Source organism: Melanerpes formicivorus, unplaced genomic scaffold (genome assembly GCF_026170545.1).
Source record: "Melanerpes formicivorus ecotype bairdi unplaced genomic scaffold, bMelFor1.0.p_v2 SCAF_45, whole genome shotgun sequence".
In the NCBI taxonomy this organism is placed as follows: domain Eukaryota; kingdom Metazoa; phylum Chordata; class Aves; order Piciformes; family Picidae; genus Melanerpes; species Melanerpes formicivorus.
Genome location: NW_027142397.1, coordinates 1,560,557 through 1,575,000, shown reverse-complemented (window position 1 = coordinate 1,575,000; position 14,444 = coordinate 1,560,557). Strand labels below are relative to the sequence as shown.

Here is a 14,444-nt window from a genome sequence, read left to right as displayed (position 1 = left end):
TTGTGGTGGTGTTGCTGTTCAGCATGCACGTGGGGGAAGGTCTTTGTGGTGTCTCTGAGTCAAGTGATTGTATTTGGTTGCATAGATAGAGCAAGAGAAACTGGCTTCTATGAAGAAACAAGATGAGGACAAGGAGAAGAGAGATAAGGAAGACAAAGACAACAGAGAAAAAAGAGACAGATCCAGGAGTCCAAGAAGGTAATGGAAATGCAGAGGCCAGGTGTCTGCCTTTGCTCCAGAACAGAGTGAGGAGCCAGAGGGCAACAAGTGGAACTTTGGGAACGTTCCCCTTAGCCATTTTTGCAGGCTGGCTTGAGGTACTGAACAGGTCCTGCAAGGGAGCCAGAGCAGCTTTGACCTTGGTGGTGGTGGTGGTGTTACTGGGAGCTGGCTGTGGTTTGGCAGTGCCAGGCTTTGTTGGGTTTCCTTTCATAAGGGTTTGGTTTCCTGTTGTGTGTTCGACCTCTCAGCTCAGCTGTCACAACCTGGAGCAGTCCCACCTGTGCTCCAGGCGCTGTAAAGGCTGCTGAGACTCTCCCTGGTTCAGAAGAGCTTTTAGGGGCTGAAGATGAGGTTTTCATTCTTCTTTGCTTCCTCCTCCTCTTCTTCCCAGGCGCAAGTCAAGGTCTCCTTCCCCTCGCCGGCGGTCGTCGCCTGTGCGGCGGGAGCGGAAGCGCAGCCACTCGCGGAGCCCCCACCACCGCACCAAGAGCCGCAGCGCTACCCCTGCGCCCGAGAAGAAAGAGCTGACTCCTGAGCCAGAGCCCTCTGTGAAGCCAAAGGAGACTGTTGTTCAAGAGGCAACTTCAAACAGGTGAGAGTGTGTGCAGAACTAGGGACAGCCCTGTGATAAATGGGCATGGTCTTGTTACCTGTCCGCAGCTTCACCAGGGGGGATGCCTGCTTCCCCCTGCAGTGGCCAAAGGAGTTGTTTCATGATCTTCAGTGAGAAGGACACAGGGCTGTTGGAGTGAGTCCAGAGGAGGGCCACAAAGATGAGCCAAGGGCTGGAGCACCTCTGCTATGAGCACAGGCTGAGGGCTGGGGGTGTTCAGTCTGGAGAAGAGAAGGCTCTAGGGGGACCTTAGAGCTGCCTGCCAGTAGCTGAAGGGATCCTACAGGGGCTTTTCCTGGGGGTGGCTAGAGACAGGACAAGGGGTAATGGTCTGAAGCTGAGGGAGAGCAGGGTTAGACTGGAGCTGAGGAAGAAGTTCATCGGTAGGAGGGTGGTGAGACCCTGGCACAGGCTGCCCAGGGAGGCTGTGGCTGCCTCCTGCCTAAGGGGTGTTCAGCAGCAGGTTGGATGAGGCCTTGAGCAGCTGAGTCTAGCTGAGAGGTGTCCCTGCCCGTAGCGGGGAGGTTCAGGCAGGGCACTTCCAACTTGAGGCTCCTGTCAACCTGAGCCATTGTATGATTTCTTCCTCCTGGAGTTCTGGGGGCCCCATGCTTAGCTGGCACTGTGCTGCCACTGTGCTTTCACTGTGCTGATGCTCTTTCCCACTTTGGACAATGCCATTTTGTTTTGTAGCAAGCTGATGCACAGCCTCTCTATTACTTTTTGTTCTCTTTGAATCCTTGTGCCATGTTCTGATTCTTTCCAGAGGTTTGGACTAGGATGACTTCCCATCTGCTTGGAGGATAGGCAGGAGAGTGTTCCCAGCTTCTCAAGCGTTAGCCCACTCGGGCTTGTTTGTGCTTATAAATGCTTTCCTTTTCGCAGTGATGTCCCAAAAGCTCCTAAACCTGAACCTCCTGCACCAGAGACTAAGGAAAATTCACCAGAACGTAACTCAAAGAAGGAGAGGGAGAGGGAGAGGGAGAAGGAGAAGGAGAAGCCTCGGCAGAGGTCCCCAACTCGCTCCAAGTCCCGCTCCAGGTCCCGGTCCCGCTCTCCGTCTCATTCTCGACCCCGGCGGCGTCACAGATCACGGTCAAGGTAGGGCTGCAGTCTGTCTTGAGTGTGAAGGCTCAGCACTGAAGGTTTCCTTCTGGGTGTGCCACTTGATGTGATGTGCAGTGGTGATGTTTTGAGAGGGTTGAGCTGGTTGAGGCCGAATGGGAAATGCATTCAATGGATGAAGCTGTTTGGGAGTTGTTCTCTTCCTGTCAGTTCATGAGGAGATGCTGGGGGAGTGGGAGCTCACTGCTGGGCATGGCACTTGTTAGACAGTGTAGTCTTCTTCTAGATTTCACAAAGACTGGCTTGGAAGGGACCCTAAAGATCATCTAGTTCCAACCCCATGCCATGGACAGGGACAGCTCCTAAGTCAGCTTGGCCAAGGCCCCATCCAACTGGCTTTGAGCACTACCAGGCTTGGAGCCTCCACAACTTCTCTGGGCAACCTGTCCCAGTGCCTCACCACCCTCATGGGGATGAATTACTTCCTAATGTCTCATCTAAATCCAGCTTCTTCCAGCTGGAGCCCTCATCCTCTCACTGTTGGGGCTGATGGCTTTTGATTTGGTGGGTGATCCTGCTTTGGCAGGGGGGTTGGACTTGATGATCTCTGTAGGTCCCTTCTAACCTCTGATGTTCTGTGATTCTCAACATTTGATGATGATGGTGCTGTAAATGACTTTGAAATATTATTGTAGCCATCAGATTGTTACCACAAGGGTACTACATTGTTGTTGTTATTACCTTGCTGCTCAGTGGAGAGATCTTGGTAAACTCAAAGCACTGACTGAGTCTCAGTGTGCCCTTTGCATCATCATCATCAGAAAGCTCCTTTTGATGTACTTGGAGAGAAGCCACTTGGCACTGCAGGGCCCTGAGGATAGAGCTCCTCAAGCTTGGAGGTTAGGCAGCTGCTTTTCACCAGGCTTTCTGATCATGACAGGTCTTACTCCCCTAGAAGGCGACCCAGCCCCCGGCGACGACCATCTCCGCGCAGAAGGAGCCCCCCCAGGCGAATGCCTCCCCCACCCAGACACAGAAGAAGCCGCTCCCCCGTCAGGAGGTAAGGTCCCCCCCGTTGAGATAAGCCATTTGGAAAGCTGAAGGGAGCATGGATGGTGAGGAGTGAGTGCCACGAGCGTGCCCTTGTCCCTCTTAGCACTGGCAGGTGTGTGAGCAGCTGTGAAAGCTGCAGGGTCGTGTTCCAGAGGTGTGTTGTGGGGGAGTGCAGTGGCAGCTGTGGAATGAGTCCTTGTGGGCTCAAGCAGTGCTGAGAATCCCTGCTGGAAAAGTGGCAGGTTCACAACTGGAACTCCTTCAGATGGCTCTGGATGGATAGCTCCCAGTGTGGATTGACATGACAGCTCCCAGGGCTTTTTTTCCTTAAGTCTTAGTAGTCTTTTTGTTTGTTTGGGGTTATTTGGTTGGTTGGTTTTGTTTGGGTGGTTTGGGTTTTTTTTGTTGTTGGTTTTTTCCTCCCCCTGCCTGGGGTATAAAGGCTACACCAACTGGATTTTATTGGTGGAGATATTTTAGAATAGAATAGAATTAATCAGGTTGGAAGAGACCTTTGAGATCATCAAGTCCAACCTATCACCCAACACCATCTCATCAACTCAACCATGGCAGATTTTCTTTGGTAGGACTTACACTTCATCACATAAAAGATTGGAACAGGCTGCTCAGGGAGGCTGTGGCTGCCTCTTCCCTAGGGGTGTTCAAGGCCAGGCTGGATGAGGCCTTGAGCAGCCAAGGCTAGTTGAGAGATGGCAGGGAGGTTGGAGTAGAAGACCTCTAAGGTCCTTTCCAGCCTGAGCCATTCCAGGATTCTGTGCAAATCAGAACATATTTTGGCCTGAATTTTGCTTCTTCACATTCTGTCACGTAAAATCTTGAAGCCCTGCTCTGTGGTGCTGGAGGAGGTAACCTGTTTGAGAGAGTAAGCAACTGTCCTAGCAGCAAAGCTCTGAGTGGCCTTGCAGCAATGGCAGAACAGACATCTGTCTTCAGAGGAGAACAGGCTCCAGTCCTCTTCACAGGAAGAGAATTCAAGTGGTGCTTCCTGTGTCCAGCTGTTGCTCACTCTAGGAAGGATTTGACTGGTTTTGTATGCCAAATTGGTGCCTGTTCTTTGCTTTTTCACTTTGTCTATGCCAGAAGTGATGACTGCTCCTTGTTTCCCACCCCCCTGAGTTTCTGAGGAGGTTAGTTTCACACAGTGACTTGGGGAAAACTCTGACAGGTGTCAACCCTGTATGTTGCAAGATGCAGAAGAGCTCCCTTTCAGCCAATGTTTCTCTTGCTCAAGGCAGGGTTTCTTTTTTCCAGGTCCTCAGGGATTCTGCAGCCAAAGGTGGAGTCTGCAGGTACACAAATCGCAACAGAACTTGCCACAAATGTTGCCGCAGAATTCTAGAGGCCCTTCCTTTTTCAGGTGCCCCAAGTAGAGCTGAGGGACTAAAGAGGGATGGACCAGATGGATCTTGAGCTGTTAGAAGTTGTTGTCTGGATTTTTCCCCCCCCTGCTATAAGAACTTTTCAGTGTCCTTGCACACTGAACTCTTGTAAGATCCGTTCTGAAGGTTCTGCAGTCACACCTGCTAACACTCCAAAAGTTGAGAGCCCAAAGGAAAACTAATTGCTGCCAGGAGGAAGGCTTAGTCCTAGTCTGTAGCTTGACAGCCAGCCAGCCCAGGTGACACTAACCAGGTTTTGCTCACTGTGTAGCTAAAAGAGTAACTGAAAGGTCGGTGGTCGTTCTCCTCTCCTCCCTGCCGAGTGTGGAAGGCTGCCCACCACGTTCTGGGAGCGCTGCTGCCCGTGGCTCTGTGTGTGTGCTTGCAAACAACTGCAGCTCTGTGCTCACGCTGGAGAGGCCTCTGCAGCTGCGCAGAGGCTGAGGTTGGGTTTGATTTGCAGGAGAAGGAGATCCTCAGCATCCTTATCCGGCAGCAGCTCTTCCTCCTCCTCCTCGCGCTCCCGCTCGCCGCCAAAGAAGCCGCCTAAGAGAACTGTGTCCAGCCCTCCGCGCAAGACTCGCCGGCTGTCTCCTTCCGCCAGCCCTCCCCGGCGCAGGCACAGACCGTCGCCACCAGCAAGCCCTCCTCCCAAGCCGCGCCGCTCGCCCACCCCCCAGCAGTCCAACCGCGCAAGGAAGAGCCGCGGCTCCGCGTCACCCAGCAGAGCGTCAGGTACTGCCCGCAGCAGGGGCCTCCCGCAGCAGGGGCCTCCCGCAGCTCCCGGGGGTTGTGCTGCTCCTTGCACAGGAGCAGGCAGGGCTGGAATCACAGCGTGGCTTGGGTTGGAAGGGACCCCGGAGCTCATCTGCTCCAACCTCCCCACTAAGGGCAGTGATGCCTCTCAACTAGGCTGCTCGAGGCCTCATCCAGCCTGGCCTTGAACATCCCCAGGCAGGAGGCAGCCACAGCCTCCCTGGGCAGCCTGTGCCAGAGTCTCACCACCCTCCTACTGAGGAATTCTTCCTCAGCTCCAGTCTAACCCTGCTCTCCCTCAGCTTCAAGCCATTCCCCCTTGTCCTGTCTCTACTCTCCCTTATGAAAAGTCCCTCTGCAGCCTTCCTGTAGGATCCCTTCAGCTATTGGAAGGCCCTGCTCACTGCAGGGACCTTGTGATTAGATGACCTTTAAGGTCCCTTCCAACCCATTCTGTGGCTCTGTCTTTCAGCACCCAAACACAAGAGTACTGAAAAAAGAGAATCTCCTTCACCAGCTCCAAAACCCAGGAAAGCAGAGCTGTCTGAGTCAGGTATGGCTCTCCCTCACCCTGCAGTGCTGGGCTTGGGTGGGGTTTTTAATCCTACATGGGTGACAGTAAAGGCAGTGACAAAGTGCTGAGCCCTATTGGCAAACTGGCACTGAACTCAGGAGTTGTCAGAAGTCACCAAATGATCACTCATGCTGCCTCAAATGTTTCTACCCAAGCTTTGTAAGAAAAAGCTCAGCCAGAGGGTGCTGCAGCCTCAAAGCTGCCTTGGCATTTGATGATCTGCTGTACCATGACTTTGCTTCGGCCTGAAAAAGGCAAACTCCTACCTTGTGTTGAAATACTGTGTCCTGCTGTGTCCCTTTCAGAAGAAGACAAAGGAGGCAAACTGGCTGCAGCAGATTCAGTTCAACAGAGGCGTCAGTACAGAAGGCAAAACCAGCAGTCTTCATCTGGTATGGCTCCCAGGGACTTCCTAGCACTGGGTTGCAGTTTGCTTCTGCAGGGAGCAGTTTGGGAAGTTCCAACACTGATTGAAACACTTTGCTCTGTGCACTGCAGTGCTGCTCTCAGCTTCGCTGTGGGTTTAGCACCCCTAATTAAAAGTCACTTTAATTACTGTTTATGAAGAAGAAAAGCTAACTTGTAAAGGTTATGGCAGATCTGCTGGCAGTGGGTTTGCATCTTCAGAAGTTGCACTTCTGAGCTCTTTACCAGCACACAGCAGAGGCTGTCTGCTGTGGATCACTTCAGCTGTCCCTGCAGTAGGCTATTTCTGAGCACTTTGGACTCTGCCTTGCTTGAGATGAGTAAATTCACCTGGGCCTGGCACAGGTCTGTGTCCAATTAGTTTATGTCCATGTAATGTTTCCACAAGTGACTGCAGCTCACTGTGTAAATAAGTCAGGCTTCCTGTGCACAGCTCAGCTGCTGCAGATCCTCTTCCCCAGCGCTGCATTTATTTACCTTCTGACTTCCACCAGCACTTGGAGCTGAGCTGCTTTTAGGTAGAGGCTGTTTGTCCTGCGGGGGAGAGGAAGTGAACAGCTCCCACTGCAGTATAGCCCTCTCAGGAGCTGTGGTGATAGTGCCAGGAGACTCACTTTTCAGGGAGTGACTCTTCTTTCTTTCTAGATTCTGGCTCTTCATCCTCATCTGAAGAGGAAAGACCTAAACGATCCAACGTGAAGAACGGGGAGGTGGGGCGGCGCCGCCGCCACTCTCACTCCCGCAGCCCCTCGCCGTCCCCACGCAAGCACCAGAAGGAGGCCTCCCCTCGGTAATTGCTGCTCTTACCTCTCACTTCTCCCTAAGCTGAGCATCTCCATCTCTTCCCTCACTGTCTGCTGTGCACCTGTCAGCAAACACAGCCCAGGGTTAAGTCCTGCCTAGCTTGCTCGGTCTGGTTGCACGCCGGCGCGCTCGTTGTGCTCATGTGCTGGGAGCTGCACTGAACTGTCTCTGATGAAGTTCCTTTCTGGCTTCCAACACCTGGCAGATAGATCTGTTTGTTTTGTTTTCCCTCCACTGCTGTCAGGATGCAGATGGAAAAGAGGTGGCAATCACCAGTGATGAAAAGGTTGGTTAGAAATTTATCTGTTCAGCAGGGTTTCCATCCAGGGAATCGTTTGAGGCTCTCATTTCTTTAGTTGTAGTTGGGTGCTGGCCATGCTTTGCCTCATGGACTCACACTCAGAGTATTAGAGAGGGCAATTCAGGCTGATGTCTTCCTTCACATGTGGGATCTGGGAGGGTTTCAGTGGCAGGGAAGTGCCCAGGGGAGCACCTGCCCTGCCCCTGTCATTGCTGCTCACTCCTTGATTCACACAAGCCTGTAACAGCTTAGACATTAATGTTGTTAGCGTCTCCTGGTGCCTGAAAACGACCAAATGCTTCCTCATTTCATCAGATATTGGCACCACTAGCAGTAAACAAGTAGCAGACTAGTGGTGAACACCTGCTTTGTTTTCTCTTATGTATTGTTGACACTTGTGCAATTGTTTGCTGTGTGTTCTCACAGTCTCGGAGGGTGCAGGGAGCTGGGTGCTGGGTGGGTTTATTAATCTGCTATAATAACCCTCTGAGCAACCTGTCACTGAGACTGAGCTAGAATACACTTGCAGTGGACATCATGAGGTGATGATGAGTGGAATTGGATGCCCCCTCCCTGAGCATGTTCAAGGCCAGGCTGGATGAGGCCTTGAGCAGCTGAGTCTAGTTGGGAGGTGTCCCTGCCCACGGTGGGGAGGTTGGAGCTGATGATCTCTGAGGTCCCTTCCAACCTGAGCCATGTGCAGGGTAAATACACATCAAAGATCTGAGGAGTCTCAACCTTTCAGAAGAAGATAGACTGAGTTGGGCTTCCAGCACCTCTAAGGGAGCTGCTGCTAGACCAGGCTGAGCAGGAGCTGAGCTGGTCTCCTGGCTGCCCTGTGGGCTCTGACAGTGAGATGGGGCCTGGCCCACACTGCTTTTCCATCAGTGATTCTGAAACAAGATGGTTTTGTACAGTGAGAGCAGACTTCCCCCCTCCCCAGAAATGCCCTGAAGAGTCACCTGCAGCTTTCCTGAGCCTTCTCTCTGCTCCCCTAGCCGCAGGAGGAGGAGTCCCTCCCCCCCACCAGCCCGGCGCCGCCGCTCCCCCTCGCCTGCTCCCCCTCCCCGCCGCCGGCGGTCGCCCTCCCTGCCCCGCAGAAGGTGAGTCTGGGCTGCTTGGGGTGGCTTGGGTTGGGTTTGGCCTGGAGTGGCTGCTTTTGGCTAGTTGGCCTCAAAACGAGATGCTGTGATGGCAGCTTGCTGAGGGCAGTGGGGGGATTCTGGGTGGTGGGGGCGTGGAGCAGTGCCTGGGTGACCCCCTGGGGGTGCTTCTCAAGAACTTTGGTGTTGAGCCTCTAAAAATTCTTCATAACTTCATTTTTCTCCTTCTTTGGCCAAGCTTCAGCCTGGGGATGAGAAGGCTGAGGAGGGATCTGACCAGTGTTTACAAATACTGTCGGGGGGGTGTCAGGAAGACTGGGGCCAAGCTCTTACTGCTGCCCAGTGATAGGATGAGGGGCAGGGGATGCAAACTGGAACCCAGGAAGTTCCACTTCAACCTGTGGAGAAACTTTGCTGTGAGGGTGGTGGAGGCCTGGGGCAGGCTGCCCAGAGAGGCTGTGGAGTCTCCTCTGGAGAGCTTCCATCCCCGCCTGGACACACTCCTGTGTGACCTGCCCTGGGGGCTGCTGCTTTATCGGGGGGGGTGGGCGGGATGACCTCCAGAGGTCCCTTCCATCCCCTGCCCCTCGGTGATTCCCTGAGCCGCGGCTGTCTGCGAGCTGCGAGGCCGAGCGGCAGCTGAGCCTTTGTTGTCTCTGCAGGTCTCCCTCCCCGCCCCCGCGCCGACGCTCCCCCTCCCCTCGGAGGTACTCTCCGCCCATCCAGCGACGCTACTCTCCCTCGCCGCCGCCCAAGAGAAGGACCGCCTCTCCTCCGCCCCCGCCCAAGCGCAGGGCGTCTCCCTCTCCGCAGGCCAAGCGCCGAGTCTCCCACTCCCCGCCTCCCAAGCCGCGGAGCTCCCCCGCCAAGCGCCGCTCCCCCTCCCTCTCTTCCAAGCACCGCAAGGGGTCTCCTCCCAGCAGGTCCAACCGGGAAACTCGTTCCCCACCACAGAACAAAAGGCATTCACCTTCACCACGGCCTCGAGCTTCTCATACCTCTGCAAGCCCACCTCCACCACCACCGCGAAGGGGAGCTTCAGCTTCGCCCCAGAGGAGGCAGTCTCCATCACCCAGCACCAGACCCATCAGGAGGGTGTCGAGAACACCAGAACCTAAGAAGACAAAGTAAACCAATCCACCTCTGGGCTTTGGGGAGAGCTGGGGAATCGCTTTCCCGTGGCTCTCGTGGCTTGGGGTTGCTCAGGTGCTGCTGGTGGCTCCATCCAGCTTCCACCATCGTAACACCGATTGGGTTTGGAAGCATCTGTTGGAAGTGCAGGCGTTGGGAGAAGCATTAAAGAGGCTTCATGGAAGCTCTGAAAGGTCTTTTAATGGCACAAGAAAGCTTGAGAGGAGTTTTGTTGCCAGCTTTGATTAAAGCAGAATGAGCTTTCTCTTAAGAAGTTAATTGTGGGAGGTTCAGGAGCACTCCACCAGCTGCTGAGTGGATTCCTCAGTGGTCATCCAGGACAAACTGCTGGCACTCCAGAGGCTGGGGTTTGTTTTGCCTGTAGTGTGAGGCTGCTCCCAGAGCAGATGGTCCAGAGTGTGGTGCTGGCTGCTTAATTTTTGCAGAGAGAAAAGTGTAGCTGCCTGCCATGTCTGGCACTGTCTGCACTGGGTGCTGGGAGACAGCATTGCTCTGCTGCTGGCGCTGCCTGTGCTGATCCATCAGCCCTCAGGGGAAGCAGCGCTCGCTCGCTGCCGAGCTGCTTCTGTTTAACAGGCTGCCGCCTTGCAGCGTCCCCACAGAGGGGCTGGGGGGCTGTGCCTTCAGTGTGGCCACTCATACTTCAGGTGGCTCTCTTGCTATGTTTTGTTGTCTTGCTTTGTCTCTCAGTAGAGCCTAATCCCAGCTCTTGTGGTTCCCAGGGCCTCCACGCCGAGCCCGCGCTCCGCCCGGCGAGTGTCTTCGTCGCGCTCTGCTTCGGGATCCCCTGAGCCAGCGCCCAAAAAGCATCCAGGCCCTCCCTCTCCTGCTCGCTCTCGGTCCCCCTCTGCCAACTGGTCACCTGCAAAAAAGGCTAAAAGCCCAACTCAGAGCCCATCACCTGCAAGGGTACTTGTTTGACTTGGAAAAGCCATGCTGGCTTGGGTTAGATGGCACAGATCCAGGCTGGGTGCAGAGTGGGTTGAGAGCAGCTCTGAAGAAAGCCTTGGGGGTGGTGGTTGCTAAGAAGCTCCCCAGAAGGCAGCTGTGTGCTGGGCTGCAGCCAGAGTGTGGGCAGCAGGGCAAGAGAGGGGATTCTGCCCCTTGGCTCTGCTCTGCTGAGACCTCACCTCCAGTCCTGCATTTGGAATGAGTCCAGAGGAGGCCACAAAGATGGGCCAAGGGCTGGAGCACCTCTGCTGTGAGGCTAGGCTGAGGGAGCTGGGGGTGTGCAGCCTGGAGAAGGGAAGACTCCTGGTGGGAAAAGAACAATTCCATGTGGCATCCTTATCTCTTCCCCAGGGAGCTTCCTAGGGACTCTTCCCCTCTTTGCCAGAGGGAGTTGAGTCCACTTGGCAGCCTCAGTGAGGGGGAAGAGCTCTGCCTGGTGTTGCTGTGAGCAGCACATGGAGTTTGCATGCTCTGTTTAAGCAGCCACAGCACAGCCATGCTGTAGGGCATCTCTGCTAGGATTGCTTCTGGGGCAGCCCTTCTGACCCCTGTGCCTCTGCCAGTTGATTGGGATTGTGACTTTCCCCTAGATCTGAAGACAATGTTGACCTCTCTGAGTTTCAGAGTTCTTGGTCCAATGGCCCAGCATGGCTGGGGCCTTGTTTTAGCCTTCTGAAAGCCTTAGGGATGAGTTGGGCTGGGAGGGACCTCAGAGACCATCTCACAGTTCATCCAGCTCCAGCCTCCCCTGCCGTGGGCAGGGATGCCTTCCACTGGGCCTCACCCTGTCTCTCTTGAATTGTGTCACAGAATTCAGATCAAGAAGGGGGTGGAAAGAAGAAGAAGAAAAAGAAGGATAAGAAGCATAAAAAGGATAAGAAGCACAAGAAGCACAAAAAGCATAAGAAGGAGAAGGCTGTGGCGGCCGCGGCGGCCGCTGCCGCTGCTGTGGTGGCCGCCCCAGACACCACCTCGGCACAGGAAGACCAGGAGCCAGAGCCAGAGCCCAAGAAGGTAGGAGTTGGGTAGATGTGCTTTCACTTAAGGGTCTGGGACGAGCCAGTAGCTGGAGGTGAGTGTTCCTGTGCTGGTGTCTGAGCAGCAGTGTGCTCACTGTCCAGCCAGGCTCTGGTGGGTGCTGCCCAGGCACAGGACAGGGAGCAGTGGCTGCAAGCTGCAACCCCTCAACATGAGGAGAAAAGTCTTTATGGTGAGGGTGCTGGAGGCCTGGAGCAGGCTGCCCAGAGAGGCTGTGGAGTCTCCTTCTCTGCAGACTTTCCAAGCCCACCTGGATGTGTTCCTGGTTTATTCCTCGGCTCTCCCCGGCTCTCCCCGCCCTGGGCGGCCCTGCTTTGGCAGGGGGGTTGGGGCTGGCTGATCTCCAGAGGTCCTTTCTGTCCCCTGCCATCCTGTGATGTCACTGGAAGGTTTGCCATGCTGGGGGAGCTGCAGCCTGGCTCAGCCCTCTGGCACTGAAGAGCTGCTCTCTCTCTTTCTTTGAAGGAGACAGAAAGTGAACCAGAAGACAACCTGGATGACCTAGAGAAGCACCTGCGAGAGAAGGCCCTGAGGTCCATGAGGAAGGCTCAGGTCTCCCCCCCCTCCTAGGCAGAGACCTCTTTGATATAATAATGTACATTTTGACTTTATTTTTGGGGGTTGGGGTTTTTTTTTGTTTGTTTTGTTTTGGTTTGTACTCAGAATTCAATTTCCAGTTGCTAAATGTGTTTGAGCTTTAGACTATAACCTTTGTTGTCAGGATTGCTTAGGTCTGGAGGTTCACCCTGTACAGAGGGCCTGGATCCCCACCACTAAAGGTGTCCACAGTGTGCTAGTGACATTCTTTCATTGCCAGGCAAACATTTCAGCTGGAGGGGGAGGCCTCTTGGGGGCTTTTAGGAGCAGGAGGGGTTGGCTTGGAAGCTTTTAAACACCACTCTCAATTCCCCACTTCCTTTGGAAGGCAAACCAAAAAAGCAGAGTCTGGGGGGTGGGCTTGGTTTGGGGGGCAGGGGAGGAGGAGGAGGCTCTCACTGGCCTCCTCTTCTCTTTTTGTACCTACTTCATCTTGTGCTGCTAACCTTGGTGGTTTGGAAGCCTGCCCAGGAGGCAAAACCACTGCAGAATTAGGGGAGAGATTCATCAGCTGGAAGGAAATTGGTCAGTTTGGAGGGGAGGTCACCTGAGGGGAGAGACCTCCTGTTTGAGGGGAGAGTGAATCCTTTGGGGGGGAGGGAGGGAATTGATCCCATTGGATTGGGGATTGAGTGCATTGGAGAGGGATTGAATCCATTGAGAGGGGAAATTGACCCATTGGAAGGGGGATTGAATCCATTGGAGGGGGATTGAATGCATTGGAGGGGAAATTGATCCATTGATAGGGGAAATTGACCCATTGGAGGGGGATTGAATGCATTGGAAGGGGGATTGAATCCATTGGAGGGGGAAATTGATCCATTGAGAGGGGAAATTGACCCATTGGAGGGGGATTAAATGTATTGGAAGGGGGATTGAATCCATTGGAGGGGGAAATTGATCCATTGAGAGGGGAAATTGACCCATTGGAGGGGGATTAAATGTATTGGAAGGGGGATTGAATCCATTGGAGGGGGAAATTGATCCATTGAAAGGGGGATTGAATCCATTGGAGGGGGAAATTGATCCATTGGAGGGGGGATTGGATCTATTGAGGGGAAATTGATCCATTGAGAGGGGAAATTGAATCCATTGGAGGGGGAAATTGATCCATTGAGAGGGGAAATTGACCCATTGGAGGGGGATTGAGTGCATTGGAGGGGGAATTGATCTCTTTGAATGCCTTCTCCTCTTGCCTGTGTAGTTCTCCATGAAAGCAAGACCCCCCAAAGTGGCAATTTGAGAGTGATCCCCACAAGATAACCACCCTGCAGAAATGAAAGCATGTTGTTTAGCAGGACACTGTGGGGTTCTGTTGGCTGTGTGACCTGGTTTGGAAACACTGGAATCTTTCAGTTGTAATTTTTTGTTTTTGTAATGTTCTCTTAGTTGTTGTTTTTGTTGTTTGGCTTTTGGTTTGTTTTTTTTTTAAGGGCAGTTTCCATTGATCAGCAGCCCCAGAGAGAGGGGGAGAAAAAAAAAAACCACCATAGAAAACAGCCAAAAATAAAAAGAAAGAAAGAAAGAGAGGAGAAAAAAAATAACAAACAAACAACAAAAGGAAAAAAAAAAAAGGCCAAGAAAGGAAAAAGCAAACAGGAAAAGAGGCTAAAAAGGAAGCAGAAAAATCATTTGAAAGCAGTTGGAAAGGAAGCAAAAGTAAACAAACAGCAGACAGAAAAGTAATAAAAAGGCAAACAGAGAGAAAGGCAAAAAAAAAAGGAAAGGAAAAGCAAAAAAAAAAAGGTTTTAAAAAAAAAAAAGGAAATAAAAGCAAACAACCACCAAAAAAAAGAGGAAAAAAAAGGTAAATGACAAAAAAAAGAGCAAATAACAGAGGGGAAAAAATCCCCAACCAAACAAAAGATTTCCTTCAGCTCCCTGAGACTTTGTGTTGGAGATGTTGTTGCCCCCCCCTCCCCTCCCTCCCCCCTGTTGCTAAATCTTTGTCTCCTGACGGTTCTCAGAGTGGTTCTGAGCCTCCTCCCAGAGCTGTGGGCTTGGGACTGTCCTGAGGAGCCCTCCCCCTGCCCTCCCTGCCCTCCCCCCCGGACCTCTTTGGCTATTGTCACGTTCTGACTGTTCCCTGGGGTGGTTCTGGGGTGGTTTTTTATTTTTAACTCAGAAGCTCTCTAAAGCTTGTGGATTAAACAAATAAATTTCTAAATTTAAAGAGGTGCTGGCTGGTTTCCTGGGGGCAGCTGCTGCCCCTCAGCTTGCCCTGGGGCAGGGGGGAAGGGCTGCACTGGGGAGGAGCAGCAGGGAGGTCCTGTGTCTGAGAGACTGTGGGGGGAAGCTTTGTGGTTCTTTTGTGCCCCCCTCCCTGTGCTGGGGGCAGGGCACAGCAGAAGCTGCTCCTTGTTCACCTCCTGTTGTGTCTGGAGGGATG

The 14,444-nt window shown here is 53.3% G+C and overlaps 1 protein-coding gene across 7 annotated transcripts in view; it reads left to right on the top strand.

The window, feature by feature from the left end:
- SRRM1 (serine and arginine repetitive matrix 1) overlaps positions 1-14,231 on the top strand; it is a 21,228-nt gene extending 6,997 nt beyond the window's left edge. For 3 of the 7 annotated variants that reach the window (XM_068159129.1, XM_068159136.1, XM_068159135.1), the window contains 14 exons: positions 86-198; positions 614-814; positions 1,721-1,936; positions 2,841-2,960; positions 4,817-5,088; positions 5,582-5,662; positions 5,989-6,075; positions 6,755-6,899; positions 7,158-7,199; positions 8,213-8,317; positions 8,980-9,444; positions 10,192-10,378; positions 11,231-11,434; positions 11,924-14,231. In XM_068159129.1, the coding sequence (XP_068015230.1) occupies positions 86-198; positions 614-814; positions 1,721-1,936; positions 2,841-2,960; positions 4,817-5,088; positions 5,582-5,662; positions 5,989-6,075; positions 6,755-6,899; positions 7,158-7,199; positions 8,213-8,317; positions 8,980-9,444; positions 10,192-10,378; positions 11,231-11,434; positions 11,924-12,028 (2,343 nt within the window). In that variant the 3' untranslated portion in view covers positions 12,029-14,231. The remainder of the gene's footprint in view (positions 1-85; positions 199-613; positions 815-1,720; positions 1,937-2,840; positions 2,961-4,816; positions 5,089-5,581; positions 5,663-5,988; positions 6,076-6,754; positions 6,900-7,157; positions 7,200-8,212; positions 8,318-8,979; positions 9,445-10,191; positions 10,379-11,230; positions 11,435-11,923) is intronic. The other 4 variants (XM_068159131.1, XM_068159130.1, XM_068159133.1 and 1 more) reach the window with 4 other exon arrangements.
- Positions 14,232-14,444: the final 213 nt, after the last annotated feature.